The following is a 17,512-nucleotide window of genomic DNA, read 5'->3' on the forward strand; positions in this document are numbered from 1 at the left end:
TCTGCAGGCAGTGATCTGTGGCAGCCTTATGCAACGGGCTCGTTTGTGCTGTGTGCAGAAGGCACAAGAGGAGTCCTCCTGCCCTTCAGCCGATGCCAAGCAGGCAGCCCGGTTGGAAGCTGGGATGACCTATGTGGTGGAAAGGCTCTATGATTTGATCCAGACGTCTGCCAGGAACATGGTCTCAGCAGTGGCAGCACGGAAACTCCTGTGGTTATGTAATTGATCGGTGGATGTATGCTCCAAGTCACAGCTGTGCAATCTTCCCTTTAAGGGGAAACTGTTGTTCAGGGAAGACCTGGAACAACTGATGAAGCATTTGGGGGGGGGGGGGGGGGGAGTCTAAGGGGAATAAGTTGCCGGACGATAAGAAAAGCGCCAAGAAAGTTTTCCCATCCTGGTCCCAATTCTGGGATAAGAGGTGGTTTCGCTCCAGCAAGAATTCTTCAGCTTCGTTGCAGAAGCAGGGCTCGGGAAGGCAGCAGTCCTTTCTAGGAGTCCGAAGAAATCCCCCGGATACCTCTGGTCAAACAGCCGGAGGAGGGAAAGCATCACAATGAAGGCACGTTGGTCCACACTTCCGTGGAGGCCGTCGGAGGGAGACTAGCTCTCTTTTACGAAGAGTGGATCAAGATCATGTCAGATCAATGGGACCTGGAAGTGATAAGAGATGGCTATGCTTTAGAATTTTCTCAACCGGTCAGAGAAGCCTATATGGTGTCTCATTGCACATCTCGCGGCAACCTAGAAGCATGCGGGATATGTTGCAATGACTATGTGTGATTGTGCCAGTGCCGAAGAAACACGTCCAAGGGAGGTACTCAATTTACTTCATAGTTCCCAAAAAGGAGAGCACATATTGGCCCATTCTGGATCTCCAGAAAATCAACACGGTACTGCAAGTTCTGTGTTTTTGGATGGAGATGTTGCATACAATGATAGCAGCAGTCCGCAAAGGGGAGTTTCTGGCATCGTTGGATTTAACAGAGGCCTATCTGCACATCTCCATATGCTCAGAGCATCAGAAGTTCCTGCTGTTCATGGTGCTAGGGAGGCATTTTCAGTTTTGAGCTTTTCTGTTCGGGTTAGCGATAGTTCCATGGACATTCACGAAGGTGATGTAGTGGCGGCTGCGGCACTGAGGAGGGAAAGGTTTCTGGTTCACCCTTACTTGGACGACTGGCTCATTCAGGTGAAGTTGGAATGGGAGTGTCGGCGGTCAATTTGGCAAGTCATAGAGATGTTGCAGACTCTGGGCTGGGTAGTAAATCTAGCTAAAAGTCATCTTAAACCATCCCAGTCATTGGAGTACCTGGAGGCGCAGTTTGATAACTGTCTTGGTAAGGTGCACCTTACCTCGGAGAGGTTGGCAAAGTTGCAGGCACAGGTGACATCTTCTGCAGCTGGTGGTGCCTCAGGTCTGGGATTATTTACAAATCCTGGGTTCTATGGCATCTAGACTAGAATTGGTTCTATGGGCATTTGCTCACATGTGACCATTTCAGAGAGTGCTTCTGTCCCGTTGGAATTTGCCGTCCTTGGAGTTTTACCTTCCTTTGCTAGTCCAGGGGAGTTCCAGATCCAGTCTCTCATGATGGCTGTCTTGACCCAATCTGGAGAAGGGAATGGATCTAGAGATTCCGGATTTGGTGGCGATGACCACGGATACCAGCCTCAAAGGTTGGGGAACTGTTTGCCAGGGGTGGATGGCTCAAGGTCTTTGGTTGGCGGTGGACTGGTCTATCAATCATTTTGAAACAAGGGCTATTCTCAGGGTGTTGCTTTCCTTCCTTCCACAGATCCCAGGCAGGATGGTGAGTTTTCTTGGACAATGCAATGATGGTAGCATATATCAATTGTCACGGCGGGAAGAAAAGGCACCTTGTAGCTCAGGAGGCCCAAGACCTGTTTGTCTGCGCGGAGTGTTACCTGGCTGGATAGCAGTGTCACATGTCACTGGAGTGGACAAATGTGCAGGCAGATTATCTCAGCAGGCAGTAGTTGGACCTGGGGGAATGGGAGTTGTCCACAGAGGCCTTGAACCTCATTTGAGCCAGGTGGGGCAGACTCCAGCTGGATCTAATTGAGTCATGGGGCAATGTCAAGACAGCTCAGTTCTTCAGTCACAGGTGGAAGGTTGGGTCTGACGGGATCGATGCTCTGGTGCTTCCTAGGCCAACGGACAGCCTGTTTTATGTGTTTCCCCATGGACTCTCATTGGCCACGTGTTGTGATGCAAAGAGCGACACCCAGGAAAGGTGGTTCTAGTAGCTCTGGAGTGGCCGTCCATGGTTTGTGGATCTGGTTCATCTCTTAATAGACAGCCCCATCAGACTGGCTCATCTGCAGGGGTTACTTCAGCAAGGCCCCATTTTCTTGGATCAGGAGGATCACATTTGTCTTGAGGTTTGGCTTTTGAAAGGAGATGTTTACGATTGAAAGAATACTTGAAGGCTGTTATTACTTCATTGCTTCAGGCTAGGAGGCCTTCCACTTCTCTTGCCTATGTCCAGATGTGAAGAGCGTTTGAGTCCTAGTGCTTGGAGGAAGGTCTGGAACCTTTATGAGTGGACGCTCCTCAGATTTTGACCTTTTTGCAAGAGGACTTGGCAAAGGGGCTGCAATTTGCTCCGGGTACAGGTGGCAGCCTTAGGATGTCTCAGAGTTAAACTATGGGGGAGGCTGTTGACCTCTCATCCGGACGTCCTGCATTTTCTAAAGGGGGAAAAGCATTTGCGGCCACTGATTTGTAGGATTTGTCTGTCGTGGAGTCTTAACTTGGTTCTGCAGGTTCTATATGGATCTCTGTTTCAGCCTTTCAGACTGGCATCTTTGAAGGACCTCATCCTGAAGTCTGCCTTCCTGGTATCGATTTGTTCAGTTAGGCAGATTTCAGAGCTTCAAGCTTTGTCCTCTAGAGACCCTTTTCTGTGGATTACGGATGACGGGATAAGAACATAATAAATTGCCATGCTGGGTCAGACCAAAGGTCCATCAAGTCCAGCATCCTGTTTCCAACAGAGGCCAAACCAGGCCACAAGAACCTGGCAATTACTCAAACATCAAGAAGATCCCATGCTACTGATGCAATTAATAGCAGTGGCTAGTCCCTAAGTAAACTTGATTAATAGCAGTTAATGAACTTCTCCAAGAACTTATTCAAACCTTTTTTGAACCCAGCTACACTAACTACATTCTCTGGCAACAAATTCCAGATCTTAATTGTGTGTTGAGTGAAAAAGAATTTTTTCCAACTAGTCTTAAATGTGCTACTTGCTAACTTCATGGAATGCCCCCTAGTCCTATTATCCGAAAGTGTAAATAACCGATTCACATCTACTCGTTCAAGACCTCTCATGATCTTAAAGACCTCTAACATATCTATCCTCAGCCGTCTCTTCTCCAAGCTGAACAGTCCTAACCTCTTCAGCCTTTCCTCATAGGGAAGATTTATCATTTTGGTTGCCCTTCTCTGTACCGTCTCCATCGCAACTATATCTCTTTTGAGATGCAGCGACCAGAATTGTACACAGTATTCAAGGTGCAGTCTCACCATGGAGCGATACAGAGGCATTATGACATTTTCAGTTTTATTAACCATTCCCTTCCTAATAATTCCTAACATTCTGTTTGCTTTTTTGACTGCTGCAGCACACTGAGCCGACGATTTTAAAGTATTATCCACTATGATGCCTACATCTTTTTCCTGGGTGGTAGCTCCTAATATGGAAATAACATCGTGTAACTACAGCAAGGGTTATTTTTCCCTATATGCAACACCTTGCACTTCTTCACATTAAATTTCATCTGCCATTTGGATGCCCAATCTTCCAGTCTTGCAAGGTCCTCCTGTAATGTATCAAAATCCGATTGTGATTTAAATGTTGTTGCATACGGTTCCTTCCTTCTTACTGAAGGTTCTCTCCTTGTTTTATCTCATCCAGATGGTGGAGCTTCCTGCATTTCTGCATCTGGTGTCAGAGGAACCACATGCGAGGGATCTTCACTTATTAGATGTTCGTCGGACTCTGTTGCGGTACCTTAAAGTCACTAACAGTTTTTGGTGTTTGGATCATCTATTTGTCTTGTTCAGTGGAGCAAAGAAAGGAAATAAGGCATCTAAAGCCCCCATGAAAGATGTGTTGATCCCATTAATGTGTGTTTTCCTAGTCTATGGGCTTTTTCTTTTGATTTTCTATAACTGATCAGCTTCTGTACAAAAAAGCATTTATCTTGTACATACTGATGAGCATATATATATGTATTTGAAATATTTTATAATTGTTATCCACTAGGTCAAGGTTGCATTCTCCTGGTTCATGTGAATGTGAGAAGAGGCCTCTTTTTTTAGCTTTAAAACTCAAGAATGGCAGAGCACTTTTGTAAAACCATCATGCCCCAAGTGCTTCCTAGGGAAGTTTATCTTAGATCCATCAATTTTCAACAACAAAAGTAACAGAAAAACAGCTAGGGAAGCACAGCGATTATTACTGCTCTTCACACTTTCTTGTCTTTGTTACCTCTTCAGGACTGAATTCCTTCTAACCCCGAACTCCAGCACAGTTCTATCCCTCTCTGATCATTCAAAAATTTAAGTTGTAATGTTACTTAAAGAATGAACATAAAGGGAAGATGAGCTTAACAAAATCTTAAGCTGAAATGTTTGTAAGGGGATGGAACAGCTCTCCTATGAGGAAAGGCTGAAGAGGTTAGGGCTGTTCAGCTTGGAGAAGAGACAGCTGAGGGGGAGATATGATAGAGGTCTTTAAGATCATGAGAAGTCTTGAATGAGTAGATGTGACTCTGTTATTTACACTTTCTGTACTACAAAGTTGATTGTAAACCGGCATGATATGTCCTATGAATGTCGGTACATTAAAAAGCTCTTAAATAAATAAATAAAATAGAAGGACTAGGGGGCATTCCATAAAGTTAGCAAGTAGCACATTTAAGACTAATCATAGAAAATTCTTTTTCACTCAATGCACAATAAAGCTCTGGAATTTGTTGCCAGAGGATGTGGTTAGTGCAGTTAGTGTAGCTGGGTTCAAAAAAGGTTTGGATAAGTTCTTGGAGGAGAAGTCCATTAACGGCTATTAATCAAGTTTACTTAGGGAATAGCCACTGCTATATTTATTTAATATTTAATATTAATATTTAGCCACCTTTCTTTAGTTGACTTAGATTACTTCCTGTTTTGCTTGAAATTAAACTATTGTAAAGCTTGTTGCTATGTTATGTTACAATGTGAACCGGGGTGATGTTTTTTTTAACATGACCCGGTATATAAAAAATCTTTAAATAAATAAAATAATATTATTTGCATCAGTAGCATGGGATCTTCTTAGTGTTTGGATAATTGCCAGGTTCTTGTGACCTGGTTTGGCCTCTGTTGGAAACAGGATGCTGGGTTTGATGGACCCTTGGTCTGACCCAGCACGGCAATTGCTTATGTTCTTAGTTCTTATGTACTAACAAAAAAATGTAGAATTTTCAAGATCACAAAAGTCCCTTCTTCAGATGCGGTTACAAGGCTGATGGAACAAAGTATTTATAGCCAGAGAATGGTGTGAATGGCAGAAATGGTCACAATGGAAGAAAAATCACTCAACAATTTCTGATACGTACAATAGTGGCAAATATCACTATGTATGCAGCGTTATGTTCTTCCTGCACCTAGATGTCGCCAATTTGCAGGGAAAGAGGAAGTGATATCTTGGCATCCTGCTTAGTTCCACCAACCTTACAAATAGTAGTTAAAACTCGTGAAAATTTTTTCTTAAAGCTCTTGTACTATTATAGCCTTTATGTTGGTCTACATTTTTTTTTTCAAAAGCAATATTTTTAAATTTAAACATGTCCAACATCCTCCTTAGGTAGTGGCTGTGCCGTTCTCTGCAGTGCCTAGAGCCGACACGCTCTTTTACCCCATTATACCTAAACACTACCAATCACCGCCTCAGAAAAACCGTTTATAAGGGCTCACAGCCAAACAACCATCTTCTCGGTGACACGGAGGGGGCGGGGACTACGAGTGAGGCTCGGCAGGCAGGATTCTTTTCCAGAGCCTAATTCTCTGTTGCTTCTTCAGTCCGTTGTCCCAGGCAGGGCAGTGCTACTGACGGGAGCCGGTTTCCTCTCCTACACACTACTATATTTATAAATAAAACATAAAAGGAATTCATTACCGAGGCACCCGGGGAGCCGCAAGGCTGTGTACACGGAGCCCAGCACCGCCATTTTTCTGCATCCCTCTTCCGGAAGGGGCCGGATTTCCGCTAATGACGTGAAAGGCACCGGGGCGGGGGAAGTTTGAAAGTAGTGGGGAGGGAAAATGAGCCAGAGGCTGGAATAATTCTTGATGTAGCGGCACGAAGAGGTGTACGCTTTGGAGGCTGCGGGCAGAGGAGTCTTGGAGGGTCCACGGAGTACTATCGGCAGGCGCTTATAAAAAAAGCACAGTAAGATTAACAAACGCTATAACTTCGCGGTACCTTCGTGATCACGATCTAGGCCAATAGGTAGAGAATGGAGAAGTTATGATCACGTGGGAGATGTCTATTCCAGCGTTTAAAAGATCGATTTCAGAAAAGCTGTGGAGAGTCAGAAGATAAAAAAAAGTACCATCAAAAGGCATTCAGAGACAAAAAAAAATGGCAGAAAGATAGAAAAATAGTCCTAACTTCCATCCAAGCCTACCTTCATATGTTGCCTATACATATTACATTTTATGAACTTCAGAAGGAGGCTTTATTTTGAACAATATGGGTATTAAGAAAAACACTAGCGGTAAATTTGAGGGGTAAAAATTGAGCTTAAGAGAGGTTCACTTCTGTCATGGTATGCACAAAACATATTGCCCACATAGCGTATATAGGAGAAAATAAAATGTAAAAAAGGGTAACAGATATTCTAAGTGAATAAAGAACCTTCATACAAATGGATGCAGGCTATTATTGATATATGGATCCAAGATTATAATCGGACCTAATCCATTTTTTATTATTTTACTATCTGGGTAAGGAAATGAGTAAATTCTTTAAAGTGATCTCGGGTTACTCAAAGAATAAATCTGAACACAATAACTTCCCAAGGAAGATTCAAATGGAAGCACTTGTGGTCCGGGTTTCAACAAATTAAAAAAAAAAAGCTTTCAGAGTGGAGTATAATTTCCTATAAGGATGTGCAAACACCTGCTGAAGAACAACAGAATGATTCTTTAATACAGACATTTGATAATGGCATTGCTTTGTAGTACATGGTAATCACATGTGCTGGTTCCACTTGAATCTGCTGTGGGAAATCTTGTATTCATATTTATTCTTTATATGAACTAGAATTACCTTACTGAATTTGCATATTTTATGCAAGTTTGGTTATACTGATGGTTATAACCTGGCACGTATGTAACATAAGAATTGCCAAATCCTGTTTCCAGCAGTGGCCACTGCTATTACTAGCAACAGTAACATGGAATAGACTTAGTTTTTGGATTCTTGCCAGGTTCTTATGGCCTAGATTGGCTACTGTTGGAAACAGGATGCTGGGCTTGATGGACCCTTGGTCTGACCCAATATGGCATGTTCTTAATCCAGGTCACAAGAATGAGGCAAAATCCAAAACAGTAAACAGAGCTCATGCTGCTATGACACAGCGATAAATAATGTTTATTCCCCATGTCTATGGACTTCTTTTCCAGAAATTGTCCAAACCTTTATTAAATCTAGCTATGCCAACTGCCTTGACCACATCCTCCTGCAATGAATTTCAAAGCTTAATTGTGCATTAAGTGAAACAGAATTTTCTCTGTTTTGAATGTGCTGTTTACTCACTTCATGGAGTGTCCCCTATTCTTTGCATTTTTTTTGAAAGCATAAATAACTGATTTACATTTACCCATTCTATTACACTCATGACTTCTATCATATTCCCCCTTTAGCTGTCTCTAGTCCAAGCTGAATAGCCCTAACCTCTTTAGCCTACATCCGTCTGTATGATGGTCCTTTATTCACTTATAACATTTATTACACTTTCTTTTTAAATGTTTTCTTCTATATTAAATAAGTGGACTGTTTTGTTGGTAGATTTGTATTGATATACCGTAACTCAGTGTTTTGGGCTTAGTGTTGGCATGCACAAAACACCGATTTGGAGACCCTAACACAAGAAATAGAAACATCTGGAAATGTTAAGCATTGGTAAGACCCAGAACACATCATGCAATGTACAGCTGAGTGTAATTTTAACATTAATTACAATTTGTTACCATAATTACGCCAGCTGATATGAGCATGGGTTTTTAAAACTTTTTCATTTTCCTGTAAGGAGATGAGCTATGAGTTCCAACCACCTCTTCCTTTAGGCTGATGCAATATTTGCGCATATTAAACCGGCGCTCGTGATTGAGTGCCTGCTCTCTTAATGCGTGCCAATCCACCTCTCCTATGCACCTGATTTAATTTTTAAATCAACTGCAGTGGTAAAAAGGAGGTACTGGGGAAAATTTTGCATCCCTAGTGCCTCCTTGGCATCGGGCGCCCAGGAGAGGTGGCTGCCAGCAGATTAGGAAAACAGACGCTCAATTTTACAAGCGTCCGTTTTCCTAACCTGTGTACAGCCACGGGAGCGTGATGCAATATTTAAATTAGGGCTCGCGCTCTCGAGGAGGTGCTAGGAGCGATTGCGCACCCCTGGCACCATGACTGTGTGCCGGAGAGAGGTCCGCTGTCAGTGGCTGCCTGCCGGTTAAGAAAACGGATGCTGAATTTATCAGCGTCCCGTTTTCTAACCAGCTCACATGCAAGGGTTGGGAAAATGGAGCTGATAAATTCAGCGACATTTCTCCCAACCTGACTACTGGCACCAGAGTGTATAAATCAATATTAAAGTGTCAGGCACTTCATATTAATTTTTTCACTCCTTCACGTATTGCCAATTGGTCCCTTTACTGTCACATCAGTGAAAGGACCAATCGCCTTTCAGAAGGTGTCCTGAAAGGGAATTGGTCCTTTCACTGACAAATAAGTGGAGTGAATAAATTAATATTGTGCCAGACATTTTAATATTGATTTATATACTCCTTCTGCTGCAGGTAGTCAGGTTCGGAGAATGGACGCTGAATTTATCAGCGTCCATTTTCCTAACCCGTGCATGTGCCAGGGGTTCAGGAAACAGAAGCGTGTCAACTGAGCATCCACTTCCTGTACCAGACTGCAAGCGCTTTTTAAAAACTTAAAAAAATTTTTTTTTTTTTTTAAAGAATTGTTCTTCCTACTTAATATCCCACCGATATTAAGTAGGAGGCAGTACAAAAGCAGTTTTTTCTGCTTTTCTGTACTAGTTTTAGAAGCGCTCAGCAATTAACGCCTGCTCCGGGCAGGCGTTAATTTTTGATCACAAAAATGTGCGTCCTAGATGCACGTTTTTATTTTTTGCATTGGGAGTGAATAGCTAATAGCCTCATTTGCATGTCATGAGCGCTATTAGTTTCACTCCATGTTGGATGTGCCTTGTAGAGGCGCTAATCCCCTTATTGCATAAGGGGATTAGTTAGCGCCTATACAACCAGCATCCAACTGCGGCGTATACAGTGCGCTTGGCTGAGCGCACTGTATTGCATCGGCTCCTTCATCAAGAAAAACACAGGCAAATAGGGAAACAGAAAATAAGAAAAACAATAGTTTCCTAGCGTGTAGCCAGATGGACTCAGCACCAGTGGGTATTGTGTTCTTCTTCTAGCAGATGGGAGACAGAGTCCGATTTCAAAGCTGACGTCACTCTAGATATACGTCTGCAGTAACCTCAGCTCTTCAGTATCTCTCTGTCTCCTAGCAGATGCGGACACTATCCCACACACTAGAATAGTGTTAAGAATTACAGCAAAAAGAAACAAAATTTTCCTTAAAGAAGATCGAGCCCCACTCTCCTGCGGTGATACCTAAGGGTCCCTCCCCCAGTCGAGAATTCCTGAGGTGATCTCTGATATCCCTCAGAGGTGTGCCGTGGTCTGGTAGCCAATTCCCGGCATGGACTTAGCCCCCAGTGTGGCTGAAAGGCAGCGGGTGCAGAAACAAGCGCGGCGGTGAAGGTAATTCCCTCTCCCCCCGCAGCTGGAGACCGTCCGGCACACGATCGGTAAGCGCTGAGACCAGGTAAGAAAAAATCTTTAAATTCAGGTCTCCAGTCTCCAGAGCTCGGATTGCCGTACCAAATTTTTCTTCCGGCGAGGTTAAAAGGGAGCACCGATCGGGTTGAGCAGCCTTGGTTGGGCTAGCCCCCAATCCGGTGCAAGGGTCCACACACGTGGGGACCCTTGGTGGGCGCCAACTTACATGCAGGGGTCGTCGGCGCCGTCTTCCCTTCTTGACCAGCGGTACGCGAAGAACAGGCTGAGCGGCCGATGTGCCTAACTTGCGCGTGTCCAATACAGATGCGCGCACAGCGGCACCACAGCTGAGACGCGCACAACTGAGCACACCCGTGCGCATAACTACACGCACAGCCGCGTTTACAACTGCACGCGCAAACACAATGGCACCAGTGCCCAGAGAAGGCCAGAAAGCACTCTTTGCACAGCCTGAATTGGAGTTCTGCCTGTGTCAACATTGCGAAGAAGCCCAGGGGGAACCAAAGCCTGGTCCCTTACTGTCGGGGGATGGGTCCGGTACTACTGCCGACGATAGCTCCCCGGATCTATGCATCTCCAAGATGGCTTCTCCACAGGAGGGCAACTCTGGGGCCCCTACTCAGACTCCCCCTGGGATTAACATGGACCCAGGGACCTTCTCCTAGTTGGAATTTTTCCAAGGCCTGCAAGCCTTCATCCAGGCGCAATCAGCCCCGGCTGCGCCCCGGGCTCAACCCATGCCGGAAGCACAAGATCCTCCCAGCCCTGCTCGGATGCCTCGAGACATGCCTCACCTAACCAAGAACTTCCCTGACAGGGACCTAGACACCTTGGATGATTAATTTTATTTATTTATTTGGGGTTTTTATATACTGACATTCATCTGGGGTATCACATCGGTTTACAATAAACGTTAAAACTGCACATGATATGCGCTTGACAGCTAGCAAGAGAACAGGTACATATAAAACAAATTAACAGGATATATGCCTAAGTGTCTGAATGATAAATGTGGGAGAAAGGGTAGTTGCAACGTAACGGTAACTTAAATACAGGGTGTTAGCTTTGTATTTTCATTGTAAATAACCCTATTTGCGATGTGGAAGATCTTGAAACAGGGAAGCCAAGGAAGTGTGCTGGGAGTGTAGGGGGTGTAGGATTAGGTGTACGCTTGTGCGAAAGTAACTCCCTGGAAGAAGGAGAAATCCCTCCAGGAATGGAAACATACCGAACCATGCTTCGTTTCTTCCACAAGGACGAATTACCAGCCCTTGTTTCCCAGACTCTGAAGAAGCTGGGTATTCCAGGCATGGACCCTATGGCGGAACCAAAGAAGAACTCCATCTTGGTGTCCCTTCGTAAGGCCTCATGCTACTTTCCAATGATGGAAGCCATCCAGGAACTGATTGCCCTGGAGTGGGATACCCTGGAGACAAGCTTCAAAGGGGGTCTGTCCTTGGAAGCCCTATACCCTCTAGAGCCAACGACCAAGGAACGCTTGCGTTTCCGGAAAGTGGATGCTATGGACTGTGCCGTCTCAAAGAGAACAACGATTCCTGTTGAGTGAGGGGCTGCATTGAAGGATACTCAGGATAGATGATTGGAATCCATTCTCAAGCAGGCCTTCGACGCAACAGCAATGACACTGCAGATTGCTTCCTGCTGCGCATTGGTGGCACGTTCCTGCTTGCTCCTCTGGAGAGAGGCAAATAACTCCGGAACGCATACTAGTGGGATGATGGAACCTGCAGCTGTCTTTCTGATGGAAGCAAGCTCAGACCTGATCCGTACCTCAGCCAGGGGCGTTGCCTCGGTAGTGGCAGCCAGAAAACAACTATGGCTACGGAATTGGTCTGCGGACGCAACATCTAAGGCGAATCTCACAAGAATGTCCTTTAAAGGATCTCTCTTGTTCGGAAGCAAATTGGAGAAGTTAGCCAGCAAATCGGGCAAATCCCTAGTGCCTCGGCTACCAGAAGATAGGAGTAAAAGATCTCAGCGTCCCTCCCCCAGAAAAACCAAGGGCAGAGGCTTGCAGCGCTTTAGTCCCTACAGGAACTCGCTGTTCTAGGCACCTCGTCCCTTCGGAAGGTCCCAGCCCTTTGGGAAACGACAGACCAAGAGAGGAGCAGGCTCATGGGCAGGCTCCAGCCGTGCTCCACAATGAGAATGGGCCGAACCATCCACAGGAAGAGGAGATAGGGGGTCGACTTGCCCTGTTCTACCAAAGATGGGTTGAGATAACGTTGGACAAATGGGTACTAAACATCATTCGAGAAGGTTACTCTCTGGAGTTCCGCAGCATCCCTCGAGAACAAATTTATGATGTCACCCTGCCACTCCCACACCAAGAGACTGGCAGTAGAAACCACCCTGACAAGACTACTCAGTCTGAAGGCAATAACTCCGGTTCCCACGCCCCAACAAATTACGGGGTGCTATTCCATCTATTTTATCTTCCCAAGAAGGAAGGATCATTCCAGTCCATCTTGGATCTCAAGAACGTCAACCAGCATCTGCGGATACTACACTTCCGCATGGAAACTCTTCGATCCGTCATAAGGGCAGTACAACCAGGGGAGTTTCTAACCTCCCTGGACCTTTCCGAAGCCTACCTTCACGTTCCAGTCCATCAGGACCACCAGTGTTTTATACGCTTTGCGATTCTGGGTCACCATTACCAGTTCCGAGCGCTACCTTTCAGCCTAGCAACCGCCCCCAGAACATTCTCCAAAATTATGGTGGTCGTGGCGGCAACACTGAGGAAAGAAGGGATCTTGGTACACCCTTATATGGATGACTGGCTGATCAGGGCAAAGTCTTCAGAAGAGAGCCGGCAGATGACCAGCAGAGTCAAGAATCTACTGCAGGAACTCGGTTGGGTCGTGAACACGGGCAAAAGGAGTCTGCAGCCCTCTCAATCACTAGAGTACCTGGGGGCCCATTTCGACACCAAACAGAAACAAAGTCTTCCTCCCTCCCCCGAGGAGAAGGAAACTGATGGAACAATTACAACAATTGATGACCAATGCACGCTCCAAGGTATGGGACTATCTTCAAGTCTTGGCCTCATGGCATCAACCCTAGATGTCGTCCCGTAGGCAAGGGCCCATATGTGACCGCTCCAGTGCTCCTTACTGTCACGATGGAATCCACTGTCCCAGGACAACTCAATTCGCCTCCAACTACCAGCAGAGGTACATTCTCAGCTCCAGTGGTGGCTATGGGAAGACCACCTAAGCAGAGGAGTAAGCCTATCCCCACCAAACTGGAACTTGCTCACCACAGATATGAGCCTGCGAGGGTGGGGAGCCCATTGTCAGGAACTGACGGCCCAGGGACAATGGAACAAGGAAGAGGTGGAATGGAACATAAACCGCCTGGAAGCTCGAGCAGTCAGACTAGTGTGCCTGCAATTCAGCCACAGACTCCGAGGCAAAGCAATTCGAGTAATGTCGGACAACGCTACAATGGTTGCTTACATCAACCGCCAGGGAGGAACCAGGAGCCAGCAGGTGTCACTGGAGATAGACCCTCTCATAGCATGGGCGGAGATAAACCTACAAGGGATCTCTGCCTCCCACATCACAGGAAAAGACAAAGTCTCAGCAGACTTCCTCAGCAGATAGAGCCTGGACCCGGGAGAATGGACACTGTCGACCACAGCTTTCCAACTGATAGTAAATCGTTGCGGCCTCCCAGCCATGGATCCTCTGGCCACCCAGCTCAGTGCCCAAGTCCCCAGGTTCTTCAGCCGCAGGCGAGAGCCACACTGCCAAGGGATCGATGTTCTCGTCCAGATTTGGCCAGAGGAAGACTTACTGTACGCCTTACTCACATGGCTGCTACTGGGCAAGGTCATCCGCAAGGTAGAATATCAAAGGGATTAGTTCTGCTAGTGGCCCCGGATTGGCCAAAATGACCATGGTACGCAGACGTGCAAAGACTCCTTGCAAGGAACCCTCTGTGTATACCTTCACAGAGGGACCTTCTCCGGCAGGGCCCAATTCTTTACGAAGATCCGTCTCGATTCTCTCTTACAGTCTGGCCCTTGAGAGGACTCTCCTGAAGAAGCTCGGTTACTCTAAGACCGTGACTGAAAACCTCCTCCGAACACTCAAGTTCTCCACATCCCTTTAATACATACGGATCTGGAAAGTATTCGAAGCCTGGTGCAAGGACCGCAGGATACTCCCGTGGACAGCCAAGATTCCCATAATTCTGAAGTTCCTACAGGACGGTATGAAGAAGGGATTATCACTCAACTCCCTCAAGGTCCAAGTAGCTGCACTGTCCTGCTTCAGAGCCGAAGTGGATGGTATCCAGCTATCAACCCATCTGGATTTGTCCCACTTCCTGAAAGGGGTTAAACAACTCCGACCACCCCTAAAGTGGCTGGTGCCTCTATGTAATCTCAATCTAGTATTAGACTTCCTAGCTGGGGCTTCCTTCAGACCAACACACGGTCTTTCACTATGCCTCTTAACATTGAAGACAATATTCCTGGTTGCAATATGTTCAGCTCGTTGCATCTCGGGACTATAGGCAATATCCTGTCGCAAACCGTTCCTTAGATTCACGCCTGGAACCAAACAGCTGCGCACCGTCCCCTCCTTCCTATCGAAAGTGGTTTCCGAGGTACCATCTCCGGATGAACATATAAGGACTCGAAAGACTCATGCCTTCTTTGCCATCTAAATGTCGGCAGACTCCTAGTGCGGTACCTCGGAAGATCGGAACCGGTATGTAAAACGGATCGCTTGTTCGTTCTTCATAGCGGGAAGAAACAAGGAGAAGCGGCCTCGCGGGTGACCAAAGCCTGCTGGATCAAGGAAATAATCAAGGCAGCCTATATAGAGGCAGGAAAGCCCTTACCACTACAGGTTAAGGCTCATTCTACTAGGGCACAGGCAGTTTCTTGGGCAGAAACCAAGCTGCTGTCGCCCGCAAGATCTGTCGGGCGGCAACATGGTCCTCCATACACACCACCTCCGGGTTCTACTGACTGGATGTTAAAGCCCGAGAAGACACAGCCTTCGCAAGGGCAGTACCAGGTGGGCCACGGGCAGCCTCCTGCCCTGTCCGGGAGCAGCTTTTGTACATCCCACTGGTCCTGAGTACATCTGGCTACACACTAGGAAATGGAGAAATTACTTACCGTATTTTTAGTTCCATAAGACACACCTAGGATTCAGAGCCAGAAAATGAAAAAAAAAATGGTGTGCTTAAGCGGCTCTGTTCCCAGACGTCTGTGGTCTTATGGAGTAAATTAGGGTAGGGCATAAAATGTTTTTTTCTTGTCCCCATTCCCCATCCCAACCCTTTAAATTTAATGAACTACAACCCCCCCATCCTCCTGAACCTCCCCCCCTCCTCCCAAGACTTGCCAAAAGTCCCTGGTGGTCCAGCAGGGGTCCGGAGCGATCTCCTGCACTCGGGCTGTTGGCTGCCAGTATTGAAAATGGTCCCAATAGCCTTTGCCCTTACTAATTCACAGGGGCTACTGGTGCCATTGGTCGGCCCCTGTCACATGGTAGGAGCACAAGATGGCGCCGGCCATACATTGCTCCTACCATGTGACAGGGGCCGACCAATGGCACCGGTAGCCCCTGTGACATAGTAAGGGCAAAGGCTATCTGCGCCATTTTGAATACTGGCAGCCAACAGCCTTTCTCCTACCATGTGTCAGGGGCCGACCAATGGCACCGGTAGCCCTGTGACATAGTAAGGGCAAAGGCTATCGGCGCCATTTTCAATACTGGCAGCCAACAGCCTGAGTGCAGGAAATGGCTCTGGACCCCAGCTGGACCACCAGAGACTCTTGGCAAGTCTTGGGGGGGGGGGGGGTCAGGAAGGTGGGGGGTTGTAGTTAATTAAATTTAAAGGCTTGGGATGGGGAATGGGGACAAAAAAAAACATTGGTTGTAGTTAGGTGTTTTTGTTTTTTTTAAATTTGCTCCATAAAACGCACAGACATTTTCCCCCCACTTTTGGGGGAAAAAAAGTGCATCTTATGGAGCGAAAAATACGGTACCTGATAATTTCGTTTTTCTTAGTGTAGACAGATGGACTCAGCATCCCGCCCAAGGCTGCCCCAGAAAAGGAAAACCTCGGATAGCGAACCTTGAGAGTAAGCAAATACGGGTAAGCCACGGCCTACCCCTAGTTGTCCAGTGTTGGCGTTAATTGGTTGAGTGCACTGGCGGTCTCCAGTTTGGAAATTAGTTGAACCAGTTTAATCAAGTTATTTAAGCAAAGATATAGCCACAATGGCTTTTCGAAGAGAATATTGAGGAGCTGAGGTTACTGCAGGGGTATATCTAGAGTGACGTCAGCTTTGAAATCTGACTCAGTCTCCCATCTGCTAGCAGAAGAGCATATAACCCACTGATCCTGAGTCCATCTGTCTACACTAAGGAAAACAAAATGATCAGGTAAGTAATTTCTCCATTACAAAAGCATGCTTGACATCCAGGGTTTATCAGATTACAGTTAACATTGGCATCACCTCTCTTTAATAGAGACGTTTGAACTGCTAGTAAGCTCTAACTTAATAGCCCATGGGGTGGGGAATAGAACTACAGTTTACCATACGGGACTTGCAGCAGCTCACAATCTCTGGGGCTGGTCTTGGAGGTCTCTCCCTTCAAAAGTCTTTGGCACAGAGGCAGAGAGGACAGTCATTGTCACCAAAGTAACAGGCAGTTCAGCTTTCCCGTCTCTCATACCTTGCTCTGCTGTGTCCTTGGACTCCACTAGTCACCTCTGCCCTGGATGCCTGGAGGCAAAGCAAGAGGTGGGAAGCTGTGTTTCTCTTAGCCTCTTTCAGCTCCGGTTTGGCTGGGGCGGAGGGGGGAGCATAAATCTGTCCAGGCCAGTCACGTACACAGAGCTGCAGTCTCTGCATTTGGCTGCCCATAGTAGAACAGCAATGTCCATTTTTACTGACATCAGAGTCCATTTTGGCTGCTTGTCCTATTAGCTAGAATTAGGATATTTCCTACATTCTTTGAAGTAGACGTACAAGGTTTACAGTAACAAGCATGCTCTTAAACTTATCTTCATCTCCTTATATTCTGAGACCATTAGCAAAACTGGATTTAAACTTAATATTTTCAAGCCCTTGTCAATATGCTGTCAAAATAGAAAGTCCAGAAGGAATTGAGCAATGGTACAAATATTAATGAAATACAATAATAGCAATTAAAATGTAAGTCATTGACATTGCAGCCAACAAATCCTGATTTAACAAGTGAGGTTTATTCCTGTAATGGCATGAGCACAACAAACCCACTTAGATATGCTGATACAAGGCTGAAGCCACCCTCACCTCCCTTACACAGAATTGTCAGGCCCCTGAGTTGCGTTGACACATACCTGAAATCA

The 17,512-nt window shown here is 46.1% G+C and overlaps 2 protein-coding genes across 3 annotated transcripts in view; one reads left to right on the forward strand and one right to left on the reverse strand.

Annotated features, from left to right (window-relative positions):
- Positions 1 to 6,316, reverse strand: part of MRPL27 (mitochondrial ribosomal protein L27) — a 34,877-nt gene extending 28,561 nt beyond the window's left edge. The window contains exon 1 of the mRNA XM_029600627.1: positions 6,189 to 6,316. Coding sequence (XP_029456487.1) covers positions 6,189 to 6,240 — 52 coding nt within the window. The 5' untranslated portion in view covers positions 6,241 to 6,316. The remainder of the gene's footprint in view (positions 1 to 6,188) is intronic.
- A 23-nt stretch (positions 6,317 to 6,339) lies between these two features.
- Positions 6,340 to 17,512, forward strand: part of EME1 (essential meiotic structure-specific endonuclease 1) — a 50,963-nt gene continuing 39,790 nt past the window's right edge. Inside the window, exon 1 of one of the 2 annotated variants that reach the window (XM_029600620.1) lies at positions 6,340 to 6,461. The gene's annotated coding sequence lies outside the window, so the exon portion shown is untranslated. The remainder of the gene's footprint in view (positions 6,462 to 17,512) is intronic. The other variant, XM_029600621.1, reaches the window with a different exon arrangement.

The sequence above is a fragment of the Rhinatrema bivittatum genome, chromosome 4 (assembly GCF_901001135.1).
Source record: "Rhinatrema bivittatum chromosome 4, aRhiBiv1.1, whole genome shotgun sequence".
NCBI lineage: Eukaryota > Metazoa > Chordata > Amphibia > Gymnophiona > Rhinatrematidae > Rhinatrema > Rhinatrema bivittatum.